Source organism: Cololabis saira, chromosome 6 (assembly GCF_033807715.1).
Source record: "Cololabis saira isolate AMF1-May2022 chromosome 6, fColSai1.1, whole genome shotgun sequence".
NCBI lineage: Eukaryota > Metazoa > Chordata > Actinopteri > Beloniformes > Belonidae > Cololabis > Cololabis saira.
This window is the reverse complement of record NC_084592.1, coordinates 5,960,188-5,974,389: the sequence shown is the minus strand read 5'-3', so window position 1 is coordinate 5,974,389 and position 14,202 is coordinate 5,960,188. Positions and strand designations below refer to the sequence as shown.

The window sequence follows — 14,202 nt, the reverse complement described above, 5'->3', positions numbered from 1 at the left end:
ATTATCTATTCTTTTCTTTGCCTCCGATGTTGGGTTTACATGTCTGATGCACCTTTGTGTGGTGAAGGTCGTCATCCAGAGAAAGGATTAATGTGAAAAGCTCTAGCGGCTTCCTAACTTCCGTCCGTCCAGCTACTACCCCCTCTCAGTCCTACACAGGCTCACGTTTCCTAACTTGAAACACTGGTAACTAAAACGGTTCCTTGACAGTCGGACGCTGGACGCTCGACAGTGTTTTTGTTTTCAGTCAGGAGGGGGTTCAACCGTCCTTTGGTGAAACCCCGTCCCTCCATTCAGTCGTTTTCACGTGTATTAGCATGATTACAAAAAAGAAATCATGCCTGTGGTCAGAGAAAGGCAAGTATTCAGCATTTAGATTTGATTTAAACTTGAGGCTCTGTCTGTAAACATGTATTCATTTCTTCCGACATCTAATTGTGGAGATTAAAAGATCAAATTGTCAGTTTTTGCCACTTAAATAACACACGTATACACGGCTGAACCTCTCTTCCCTCTCGGCATGACTCTCTCCCAAACACACATTCCCTTAAATCACCCACGATATATTAAAGCCAATTATAGTGTACGCTTTCAGTGCTGGAGGGGTCAGCTCCGCCCACTGGCACATGACTCCCAGCACCCACCACAGACATTCTTCTGCGTCGGCGCTCGGGAGCCTGTGTGTACAGTAAGCACATACGTGCATGCCATGTGTATGCGCGGCTATTTGCGAATGTGTGTGGATGTGCGGATTTCAGAAATGTCGCTTTGAGTTTCTATTTTGGAAGACGCTGGTGTGCTGGAGTTTGTGGGCGGGAAGCCCCGTCCTGCTGGCCCGCAGCAGGCCAGCGGGCCTTTGATCTCAGCCAGGCTTCATATGGATTTAATTGGCTGGGAAATAATTATACACCAGAGGGAGAAAGAAAGAGAGAGACGGAGAAGTGGAAGAAGAGTTAGCAGAGGGATCTTGAGTGTAACTTTACCCAAATACGAAAGTACAGAAATGAACATTGCTAAATGAACTCTTAAATCTGTTTTATCCCCTCTCCACATTAATGCCTTTCTGCAGTCCATTTTCTGCAGCTCTCACACAAACAACCACATAAACACCCACTCCGTGGTTCCAGGACTCATGCAGAAGGAGAACCTACTTGGCCTTGGCGACGAGTAGCGTGTCACCGAAGAGGAAGAGGTGCCTCTCCTGGGTCTGCAGGCCGGTCTTCAGCTGCGTCTGGGCGTGGCCCAGGAATATGCGGCCCGGACTCTCGGCCAAGAAGGCCTGCACGAGTGGACACGACTCCGGGCTGACTGGCGTCAGGCAGCTCTCCCTGTGGGACCAAACGCAGACACACAGCATGAAGCGCCACTGATCCCCGCCGGATAGACTTCGTCATCTGGATGCGTTTTTGAGGTAGAAAAGGGAAGACAAGGTTTGGAAACCTCGCCTTAAGTCCTCCTAAACTCTACAAACAAGTGCTTCGAATTTTCCATTCAGCGCAGAGTTTCTGGAAAAACACATGAAATCTCAAATATTTCTGCAAAGCTGTGTTTCCAGCTTAACCTCAGTCAGGACAGGAAGAAGACACAAACAACTTCCCTTACTCGGTTTTCTAACCTTAATTATGAAAAGAAAAATGATTTAGGAGCAAATATCTGGGTCTTTGATGTGTCACCTTCGGACTATTTGAGTCTGAAAATGTGTCACGTGACACCACAGACCCACATCACAGCAGGATTATCCCACTTCCCCATCACGACTTCCCATGTCACATTTTGCTGTGTAAGCTGCACCTTTGAATGGGTTGGTGCAGACGCCGATCTCAAAAGAGATCCAACCTGCAACCACGAGAGAATAGGAGCTGCGATGCAAACGAGTGGGGTGCCTCTGTACGGCATCCGTGCATTGACCAAAACATCACACACACACACAAACGTCAGCTGCTGAAAAGAGGGCATGCCCTTTCAAGACTTATCTTTTTAGTTACACCAAGCTCGCGTAATCTGTGAGCTACCTGCCACCCTGACGAAAGTCACGAGCGTCAGGAATCAACGCTAAATGAGGCTGAAAGATCACTGAGATGCGATGGAAACAAGGCCCCGTGAACGTGCCACCGCAGAGGAGGACATGTCTGCACCGTGTAGGGAAACTAGCTGAACCTGACTAACTTTGAACTTGTACAACTGAGCTACGTGCTACTTATTTTTAGTAACTTAAATTTGTATTGAGTTTTCACATATTTATAGACAAAAACAATGCTGAAAACCAATTACATGTAAGAATAACAATAATGAGACTAACACAGTCTGGAGATGAAGCTGTTCATTTCACTATTCCATGTAGCATCCGTTCAGTTGGTGTCATGTCAAGCGTTCTATTTTTCCCAATTTTCATCAAATACGTTCTCTTTCATTCTCAGTATGAATGTCATGTTTCCCAGGGCTTGGATTTCCTTGACCATGTCCAACCACTGCTCCTTCACACTGAGCCACTTCCTTGTTATGGCTTTCTTGCTTGATGCAAGTAGCACTTTAGTCAAGTACACAACTTTTTTCATTATCACTTTTTCTCAATGTTCCCAAGATACATCACTGGACAGGTGTTTGGTATTTCATACCCCATAAAATTTTTAAGGACTGAGTTAACAATACAAACTAATTTTCGTACATTTCCAACGTGTTGTCTTAGTTAACCTTTTTATTTTCAGCCCCATTTAGTGCTGAAACAAGCCGATTTGAGATGTGCTTAAATGTCCTAGTAGCTTTTGCATATTTTCGGAAGCTCGTGAGGTGAATTTTCACCACATTATTTCCCAGTTCCTCTTGTGACCACTCACGCAGTCAGGCACGTATGTAACACTTGTTTCTGGAGGTAAACCCACCCCAGGTCCAAGCCCCGGTGGAGAGGAGTGCGGCAACCAACGCAGCACCAATCACAACAGTAACAAGAACTTTTCCGCTTCAAGCCTCCGACCACCTTCAAGAAGGTCACCTCTTGAGTGACGGTGAAGATACTAGGGCTGGGGATCCATTCAAATGTCAAGAATCGATTCGATTCCGATTCTTAAGATTCAGAATCCATTATCAAGACTTGATTCGATCCGATTCCAATATTAATTTGGGTTAGTGTTATTAATTAAAGGTTTTTGGAGCTGTTGCATGAATTATAATACTGTGTAGTTATGCAACATATTAATACTAGTATTATATTGAGATTCAACAGCAAGTATTGGCAACTAGTGATGGCTCCCAGAATGCTGATAGAACTGCTTTCAGAAACATCGTGTGGGTGAGAATTACCAAACAGATCCAGTGCAGCAAACAGAGGACATATGAAATCGTCAGTTTTATTTTTTCCCATTTATGAGAATTGGGTTTTTAGCATTTTATGCAAATGTAACCCCAAGACGGTATACTGTATAAAGCAAAGAAATATAGACAATTTATCCAATTATAACTGAAAACTTTAATGTTACATATTTAAAGGCAAAAACACGGCACTAGTTATGTCCAACAAAACATTCCTTTTTTGGGCATAAACTAAAAAAATACCAAAAGTAGTAATGTAATGAGTCAGACATAAGAATCGATTTTTAGGAATTATCGATTTAGAATCGGAAAATCGATCTTTTCAACACAGGCCTATGAGTGACGGTGAAGATACGGCCCGTCTTCTCACGTGTTAATCTGAGAACTGTGCTGATCGGGGAGCTACAGCTCTGCGGGGGCCGAGGCCGTGAACCGCGTCTCTTTTGTGTTTACTGATGGTGGCATTGGCGACATCCAGAGTTGTTCTTGTACGTCCTATAACAAGGTGGTGGGGACCAGACGCTCTCAAATCTGCTTTGATTGGAGTCATTTTGGTCCCTAGTTTAAGTTTACACTCATTACCATCTAATAACAGAGCTGTGGTTGTTCTGACTCTGCGATGTTTCTGTAACATCCAAACCTGCTTTACAATTGTTTGGCCACAAATCACAAGTTCTGCTGCGTAAGTTCGTCAGAGAGATCCCTTTTACATGATCGCTTGGCGTCTTCCATCTGCCAAGTGGCCAACTGAAGAGCAGATATCCAAATCCTGAGGTTCCTGGCTTTCACTAAAGGACTTTTGAACAACAGATTAAAGGAGATTTTCTTAATGAGGGAAAATAAAATGCTTGTAATTGTGATTTTAATTACAACTGTCTTTCTGGTACTGTCAATAAACCTCAGTGAAGGACTGTAAACAGAAGGGATTAACTTTAGAGGAAAGGGAAATCGTTTTAGAGTCCCATCCTTTCCTGTTTATCAGTCAGCACCAGATAAAACACTTAAATTTAACTCATATACACAGTTTCAATTTCCATCTCCGCCCGTTCTTTTTTCCGGGCAGACAAACATGGACGGCTCTCTAAAGCATCCTCTCAGCTTGTTTCTACTTTTCATCGCTAAACTGAAAAGCTCACAAGGACGCACTATTCTGCAACAAAAAGCTTCCGGATTCGCTGGGAAACCAGAGAAACTTTCACACACATTAAGGTCCTTCAAGCTACGTTGCGCAAGTAATTTGTTACATAATTAATTAACACATAAAAGAGGACAAAAGTGGGGTATTTCCTTTTTTACCTCGGCTGTCTTTGTCTCCATCTAAAAATAACGGCAGAGGCAGCTGAGATAATTCAGCAAAAACTCAACAAATGCTGCCAATTAGGGGCCAGGAGGCCACGGAGCCCGCGGGCCGCCGGACTGGAGGCTGCGATGCTGCTTAAATAGAAATGGAGAAGAATGCAATCATCGTTTTAGCTGGACAATACCTGCCAGAGCTCATTCTGCACCAATTACAAGAGTGTGACTGCAGGAAGACAGGGCAGTAGGCCTGTGTTGAAAAAAATCGATTTACCAATTCTAAATCGATTCTCATATTAATTCCTAAAAATCGATTCATATGTCTAAAGATCGATTTTTTCTTTTCTTTCTTTTATTTATTTATGTATTTTTTTTCATCATTAGATTACAACTTTTGGTTATTTTTTTGTTTATCCCCAAAAAAGGAATGTTTTGTTGGACACGAGAATAACTGGTGCCATGTTTTTGCCTTTAAATATGTTTAAAGGTATGAAAACATTAAAGTGTTAGGTTATAATTGCATAAATTGTCTATATTTCATTACTTTATACACTGTCTTGGGGTTACATTTGCAAAAAATGCTAAAAACCAAATGCTCAAAAATAGACCAAAAATGGAACAAATAAAAACGGAATGTGGGAAAAAATAAAACCGATTTCAAACGTCTCTGTTTCCTCCCTGGATCTGTTTGGTAATTCTGACCCACAAATGTTTCTGAAAGCAGTTCTATCAGCATTCTGGGAGCTGATTGGTCCTTACAGCATCATTAGCTGCAATACTTGCTGTTTAATCTCAATATAATACTAGTAGTAATATTTTGCATAACTACAGTCATATAATTCATGCAACAGCTCTAAAAACAGTTTTAATAACACTAACCCAAATCAATATCGGAATCGAATTGAATCAAATCGATTCGGAATCTTAAGATTCAGAATCGAATCGATTCTTGACATTTGAATCGATCCCCAGCCCTACAGTGCAGGTGTGTGAGCTCCGTCACACACCCCCAAAAAGAAAGAAGGAAAGTATTTCTTTATTAAAGTAAGACAGAAAACAACCATAACGTGCTCTAAAAGCCAGGATTCTTCCTGTCAGAGTCCACACACACAGATACACTTGGATGCAGCTTTTCCCGTCTCTTCCGTATTCAGCTCACGTCAGCCCTCATCCCTCCCTGTTGGTGCGAGGGCTGACAGCTGAGCCGCCCTTTCACCCTGATGTATGAACAGCCAGCATCTCTATTGTACATCATGTGATGTTGATAAATTGAGAGCCCGCCCCGCCCGCGCCTACACGCCGGCTTTTGTGGAGGAGCGACTTCCGTGCGGAGGGCCGTCGACTTTTCTGGGACACAATAAGGGGGCCGGGGTACAATGAACGCTACAACACCGCATACTAATTCTCCTAAATGAATATTCAAACAGCGCTGCGCCAGACCCAAGCAGAGAAGGTCAATCCATCTTCACATGAATCGCAAATTTGGACTCTGCAAATCCATTTTATTGACAGTGTCCAGGAGGCCGATCGATCGACCGGCGAGGACGGGCGATGGGAAACGGGAAAGATGGCCGAGGCAGAGACTCGGGACGTTACAGAAATGAAAGCTGCACAAACAAAAACAAGACTGATCTAAATAACAAAGACGAGCTTCTCATCTACGAGGGAAGCTCAGCGGCGGCAGGTTTTCCTACGTTTACTCATAAATGCAAATCTGATTCCCTCGGAATGGAGGCAACGGTTTAGGAGACGAGCAGGTTTTGATCCAAATCAATTTAAATGCTGCGCATGCGGAGGACGAGTCAGGTAATCCATCATTTCCTCTTTTTCTCATGCAAGTTTCCCTTAGGAAGTTTTCATTTATGAATATTAAAGACCATGATGCTCTTAAAACCTTGTTTAGCCTCTCAAAGCCTCAGTTTCTGCAAAGCTCCACCTGAAATACATCCACACCTCATTCAGTAACTGGTTTCTCTGGATAAGACACATGGGAGATGAAGTACAAGAGGTCGTATAAACTATAACTCTTACCCCCCCAACAACACCCAGCACAATATTTTACCTTCGTGTCCACGACTCCAGTGCATCAGCCGAGCAGCTCCAGAACATCACGTCTGCCAGCAACCGCTCGCCCCAACCGAACCAGACATGACGCACGCTCGACGCGCACTTGCGTAACCGTGAGCAGAGTTCTGATAAGAACCCGGCGATGAGCCACGCCGGCGTATGTGTGCGCGTGGATATCACCTGTGCCATCAGTTCATGTAAAGCTTTGCCCCGAGGGCCAGACCTTTACAGCTCCATCTCTACCTCCATCAGTTCCCCGGCATCAGCCCAAGAAAAACAAAGACTCGGTGAATGAAGTGAAGGATATTGGCTCGTAGAAGACGCTGTCAGCTTCGCTTCTGCCTATAAATCAACCTGACAGCTCTGACTGGGATAAAACACGCAGTCAGAGAGGATTAACGCTGAAACTATTTTAAAATCCAGTCAGAGATGGTGTGCTTGTGCTGTTCACCCAGTGAGGTTGGTGTTTTTTTTTCTGTTTTCTGACTCTGGAGGATTGCATCAGCTGTCCTGTCTGACTCGGACCAGCCAGACAAGCGGCGATTCACGACGTGCGAATGTGAGAGACAGAGAAAAGAAAGACAAGAGTGTCTGCACATTGAGAAAGACGTTATATCACACAACACGCCAGCCCGTACCATCCCCCAAATCAACAGAGCCAGCTTTTCTTTATGACTGCAACAAAGCTACAGTCAGGCCGACAGAACCTCCTCACCCACCTTCATGCAACAGCTCCACTCCAGCTCCATCCGTCTGGAGATGTGAGTTTTCTTGGAAAACGAGGAGCAGGCGAGGTGAGCTCCTTCATTCAAGCATAATGAACTGACATTTCAACAAATGCAATTAGATTTTTTTCTGCTCTTTGAGGCCGATTTAACTTCAGACGGGGCTTTCTGCAGAACTCCCTGAGCCAAAACTCACATTTATTTATCCCTCGTATAATCTGCTCTATTTTAGTCTGTCTTTCTCATAGAGTTTAAAACACATCCAGGCCTCGGTTAAAAATACTGCACCTAAGTTTGAATGTTGTTCCTCACTTTGGTTCAAAATGTCTGCTAAATAAGCAATGTTTAAAAAAAAAAGGTAAAAAAGCGCATGAGAACAAGACTTTTGAGGAAGTGCTTGAACCAGGTAGCAGTGGCCCTGCAGTAGGGATGGGCGGGATGGACTAAAAAATGTATCACGATCATTTCTGGCATTTATCCCGATAACGATAAAAATGATGATTAAAAAAATACCAATTCAACTCCACCTTTGTAACTATAAATCTATCACCACATTCAGTCTTTGGAGCCCCCAAAACACTGCTCTAAAAGATACTAAATACTACTAAAGTTATTTCTTTCTTTCTTTCAGGCTCATTTCCTTCCTTCCTTCTTTTTTCCCTTCCTTCCTTCTTTCCTCCTGCTCTCTCCTTCCCTTCCTTCTTTTTTTCCTTCCTTCCTTCCTTCCTTCCTTCCTTCCTTCCTTCCTTCCTTCCTTCCTTCCTTCCTTCCTTCCTTCCTTCCTTCCTTCCTTCCTTCCTTCCTTCCTTCCTTCCTTCCTTCCTTCCTTCCTTCCTTCCTTCCTTCCTTCCTTCCTTCCTTCCTTCCTTCCTTCCTTCCTTCCTTCCTTCCTTCTTTTTTCCCTTCCTTCCTTCTTTCCTCCTGCTCTCTCCTTCCTTTTTCTTCCTTCCTTCCTTCCTTCCTTTTTCCCTTCCTTCTTTCCTCCTGCTCTCTCCTTCCCTTCCTTCTTTTTTCCCTTCCTTCTCCCCTTTCCTTCCTTCCTTCCTTCCTTCTCCCCTTTCCTTCCTTCCTTCTTTTTTCCCTTCCTTCCTTCCTTCTTTTTTCCCTTCCTTCCTTCTTTCCTCCTGCTCTCTCCTTCCTTTTTCTTCCTTCCTTCCTTCCTTCCTTTTTCTTCCTTCCTTCCTTCCTTCCTTCCTTCCTTCTTTTTTCCCTTCCTTCCTTCCTTCCTTCCTTCCTTCTTTTTTCCCTTCCTTCCTTCTTTCCTCCTGCTCTCTCCTTCCTTTTCCTTCCTTCTTTTTTCCCCTCTTTTTTTTGACGGTTTATCGTGAACGGTAAAATATCGCCCATTCCTACCCTACAGGTACAACCACCTGCCTCCCCTCACCCTGCACACGGGATCTGGTCCAGATATGCAAACCCAACTCTCATCCCTGACACACACACAATGCTCTCTGTTCAGCCTGACACACACGCACGCACGCACGCACGCACGCACGCACGCACGCACGCACGCACGCACGCACGCACGCACGCACGCACGCACGCACGCACGCACGCACGCACGCACGCACGCACGCAGAATGACATCACACTACTGGAACTCGCTTTTTTTTGCTCTTTAAAAGGAAGAAAGGACTGGCAGCTGTTATCCATGACATCTTTAGCAGGATTTTGTTTTATTTCCCGCAAAAAAAAAACCCTTTTAGCAACTTAGGGCTCAAGTTTCATGCTGAAATTACAAGAGAATTAAGTAAATACAATAATGACGTGGTGCTTGGACGGTGATGTGTGCGTCTGCCTTGGAGAGTGGGTTAAGTGCATCGCTGCTCGGGGCTGCTGACAGCTTACAGACGCGCGTTTCCCAGCACCTTTTGGGGGGATATATATATTGCTTATGTTACTCGGTGCTGACACCACGAGCAGGAGCAAGAGAGTGAGAGTGTGAGGTAAGAACTGTCAGCCAGTCTTGTGTTTTTAAGCCTTGTGGCGCAGTCCCCTTCATCCATGATGTATACGTGACATTCCCCCAGGAGGAGAGGCAGGGGCGTCAATTCAGTGGAAGCTAAGGTATGGCAGGGTTACGAGTCACAGAACTTAACTAGAGTATCAATCAACACGTCCAACAAATACTCATCACAGAAGTCTGTTATGTAGCTAATCTGTGTGGTTAGGAAAATTGGAATTTTTTCAAATGCAGTCTCGCTCACTGCAAAAACTCAACATCTTACCAGGAATATTTGTCTTATTTCTAGTTAAAATGTCTCATTTTTAGTCAAAAAATCTCATTACACTTAAAACAAGATTCATCCCCAGAAAAATAACTTGTTATTTGACCATTTTCACCTGTTTCAAGTACATTTTCACTTGAAATAAGTAGAAAAATCTGCCAGTGGGACAAGATTTATCTTCTCATTACAAGCAAAAAAAATCTTGTTCCACTGGCAGATTTTTTCACTTATTTTAAGTGAAAATCTACTTGAAACAGGTGAAAATTGTTGTTTTTGAGTCTTGTCTTAAATATGAGTTTTTTTTAACTCAAAATTAGACATTTTAACTAGAAATAAGACAAATATTCTTGTTAAGATTTTGAAGTTTTTGCAGTGTATAATAACGAGTGAAATCGATCATGTTCTGATTTGCATTTTTAGTTATTCTATGTGTCTATGTATTACGTAATAGAATAATCAATACAAATGGACACAGAGTAATTCCATAAATGTATTTAAAAACCAAACATTTACATTTTCCCTTGAAGCCAAGGTGTGGCGGCTGCCATACCTTGGCATACCCAACTGACGCCCCTGAGAAGAGGACTCTCACTCCGGCGGGCTCCAGTAATATCCTGCACTGAGAGTCCCGGGGCTGAGGAATGGGGTTACACTGCTGGGCGACGTATATAACCTGTGCAGGAAGACGAGGAGGTGATGGGAACGGCTGAGCCCACGTCCAGACCTCTCGGGTTAATGGAGAAAGCAGAGCAGAAGGAGTGGGAGGAGTGAAGATGTCCATGTGCTCATACCGCACATTTATTGGGCTCTCGTGAATGTGATTCATTGTGAATGCACACATGGGCCGCTGTGGCGTTAATCCTGCCACAGTTCACATCTAAAGAACCACATACAGGCGTGCATTTAGAGGATGAAGAGTGGATGTCAGAGTTCGAGTCAGAGTGCAAGTCAGAGAGCAAGATTGAGCGCTTCAAAAACATAAAAAAACATTCCCTATCATCCATCACCAGCGAGAGCCTTCCACACCGATAGCAGTCAGACTGAATCATCGGCATAAGAACTCCATGTTTTCTACATTCGGACCAAAAGTGAGACTGATAATGACTTGAATTGACTTGAATGTTTTTCCTGGTGAGGAATATTTCTCGCTGCACTAATGTAAACTCCAGTTTGTTTGAAAATAACTTCGTAATCCTTCCGATGATCTTAGAGCAACAACTGTTCCCGCTGATGGCAGACGTGGACGTACCAGAGCAACCGGTTCTCCTGACGGCCAGCTCTTCGCACTCCTGAGACCAGATCTTTATCTCCGAGTGGTCAGATTCCAGAATACCAACGATTAACATTTTCTATTCATGACTAGCTCTGCTGAGCCACTGGCTTTTACTTGGATCACGCCGGTGCTGCAAAGAAGCCACTGCCAAGGACGGCTGCACCAACGGACGCACGTTTCAACTGCATTCCAGCACACGTGACGACAAGTTCACAACAACAACTACGAGTCTGCTTTTAAATCAATAAAAGACGACGTTTTAAATAGGGCTGGGGATCGATTCAAATGTCAAGAATCGATTCGATTCCGATTCTTAAGATTCAGAATCGATTATCAAGATTTGATTCGATTCAATTCCGATATTGATTTGGGTTAGTGTTATTAAAACTGTTTTTTGAGCTGTTGCATGAATTATATGTTGCAGAACTACAGTCATATTACTACTAGTATTATATTGAGATTCAACAGCAAGTATTGGCAGCTAATGATGCTGTAAGGACCAATCACCTCCCAGAATGCTGATAGAACTGCTTTCAGAAACATCATTTGGGTCAGAATTACCAAACAGATCCAGGGCAGCAAACAGAGACGGATGAAATCGGTTTTATTTTTTCCCACATTCCGTTTTTATTTGTTCCATTTTCGGTCTGTTTTGGTTTTTAATTTTTGAGCATTTGGTTTTTAGCATTTTTTGCAAATGTAACCCCAAGACAGTATATAAAGTAATGAAATATAGACAATTTATGCAATTATAACCTAACACTTTAATGTTTTCATACCTTTAAACATATTGAAAGGCAAAAACATGGCACCAGTTATTCTCGTGTCCAACAAAACGTTCATTTTTTGGGGATAAACAAAAATAACCAAAAGTTGTAATGTAATGATGAAAAAAAATAAATAAATAAATAAATACATTTAAAAAAATCGATCTTTAGACATATGGATCGATTTTTAGGAATTAATATGAGAATCGATTCAGAATTGGGAAATCAATTTTTTCAACACAGGCCTAGTTTTAAATAATCTGCAGCCACTACGACCTATGACCTCTGCCTACTCAGAAACCTCCAACTACGATCATTTGACAGCTCTCCCAACATAGTAGGGAGTTAGTTAACAAACCCCCCCCCCCAACCTCCTGATCTGTCAAAGGTTAAGCACGACAGCTGAGAGCGTCAACTCGTGGCTCCACACCTACTCCTGCTGCACAGACTGGTCAGACTAAGTGGCTCTGTCAGTCAGACTCTCCGTCTTCGGCCGCCTCTCCCTCTCGCTTCACATGCAAACACAATATCTGTCTTTCCAGCTTTCCTCCTCACATGCACATCAACACACCCTTCCCCAGGAGAACTGACCCGTGGACGTTCCTTCAGCCCTGCAAACGCCAACAGACGTCCTCCCTGAACATGTCAGGCACCGTGTCTTAAGAGAGGTTAAAGTCTGGGATTATTAAACCCCCATGCTGTTTTGAAGGGACTTTTTTTTTATATATTTGAAAACAAAAATAACCGGCAGCAACAAAGGCTTAAATGCGGTACTTGAGACAAGGTTTCTAGTAAATAAATACTTGTCCCAGAAGGGTTGTAATGGCTTATTTCCGAGCGTGTTGGAGGAAGAGGAAGGGATCGGAGTGAGATGGGGGTGATGAAAAGGCTGATAGCTCTGGGAGAAGTAAGCAGTTAAAACCCCCCGAGTGAGACAAACCTCTTAACTTTAACACGAACCAGGGAAAAACATCTGAAACCTCTGCAAATATCCAAAACCTGTGGACTTGTAGAGGTGTATGACGTGCATGCAGCTGTGCACTCGGGGGCTTCCAGTGGTGCAGACCCAGATTTTCACGCCTGTCTGCTGATTCCATCTGCAGCTTTATATTTGTTCTAATCTCGGTGCCATCAGCGCCTCAGATCCCTGGCTCGCTGTTTTCTGGGAACTCTCAGTGACAAAAGCATGAAGGGTTTAAAAGCCAAAGCACGCATCCATTAAACGGCAGTCTGTAACTCCAAACGTCAGCGCCTGGGAAAACATTTCGGAGCTGTTTGCATACCGTTGGGAGCTTGAAGCGGTGTTGATAACACTGTGTTTTAGCACGAGCACACTGATGTTGGTCCAAATGGTAACTTGCAACTAAACAAACCAGTCACCAACCATCCAGAAGGGTTTTCATTGTTTATCTGGACTTTATAAATGTTTTGTGAGGCATGCCATACTCGGACCAAACATTTATACACCACGAGCAACAAGCGGTGTCGGCTAACGTTGTCTCTGAGAAATCAGGGCTCTGGTTGAGGAACCGCAGCACCACGCCGGCGTCTGCAGCGCCACCGCAGCTCGACATGATGGGAGCAGGGTTCTGGTGTACGGGTGGGGTACCTGGATGCGCTTCTGGATCTTGTAAGTGCTTTGCTGATGACCAGCGAGGGAGCCGACTGCCGTCTTTGGGCCAGGGTCTTCATCTTCTGCAAGGGAAGGGAACAGAGCAGGGTCAGAGCAAGAACTGGGTGAAGGTTTCAAACCTTCCTTGTAGGTTTTTAGCAGAGGTGTCTTCAGTATTCACATTCATTACTCAGGTAGAAGTATAGATACTAGAGTTTAAAAATACTCCTGTAGAAGTTGAAGTATCAACTCAAGTTTTTTACTCAAGTAAAAGTATAAAAGTACTGGTTTCAAAACTACTTAAAGTATAAAAGTAAAAGTAACGTAAGGGGGAAAAAAGCCATTAAGGACAAAAGCCATTGAAAATGAATGTATCTTAGTATAATGCAAATATATTAAAGAACCATATATGTGTACTATTGAGCATTAACATGTGTTTCAGAGAGCAGCAGATATGATGACTAGTTGCCTATAAGTATTGTAATGGTGCAAAAAGTCAAACTTCAGAGGCATGTTATCATTTATCCTAACCTTTATTGGAATGTACATCCAAGTTTAGTTGCAGGAATCTGAGGGAACGGATGTAAGAACAAAACTGGACAAGAACATCTGAAACAACCACAACCAAATTCACTCTATCCGGATGGAGCAATTTAACTGGATAGTTTTTTTTTAAAGGCCGAAATGAAATAGAGTAACGAGGCTGTTTTAAAATGTAAGGAGTAAAAAGTACAGATAATTGCGTGAAAATGTAAGGAGTAAAAGTAAAAAGTCGTCTGAAAAATAATTACTCCAGTGAAGTATAGATAACCAAAATTTCTACTTAAGTAAGGTAACGAAGTATTTGTACTTTGTTACTTAACACCTCTGGTTTTTAGGTTTAGGCGGTGCAAGTTGGGCTGCGCGGGAAGAACAGGATATGAGAGAA

At 43.2% G+C, this 14,202-nt stretch overlaps 1 protein-coding gene across 1 annotated transcript in view; it reads right to left on the bottom strand.

Annotated features, from left to right (window-relative positions):
* Window positions 1-14,202, bottom strand: part of arhgap20 (Rho GTPase activating protein 20) — a 41,579-nt gene that overhangs the window by 24,664 nt on the left and 2,713 nt on the right. The window contains exons 2-3 of the mRNA XM_061723097.1: window positions 13,272-13,357; window positions 1,152-1,328 (exon numbers count right to left, since the gene is read on the bottom strand). Coding sequence (XP_061579081.1) covers window positions 1,152-1,328; window positions 13,272-13,357 — 263 coding nt within the window. The remainder of the gene's footprint in view (window positions 1-1,151; window positions 1,329-13,271; window positions 13,358-14,202) is intronic.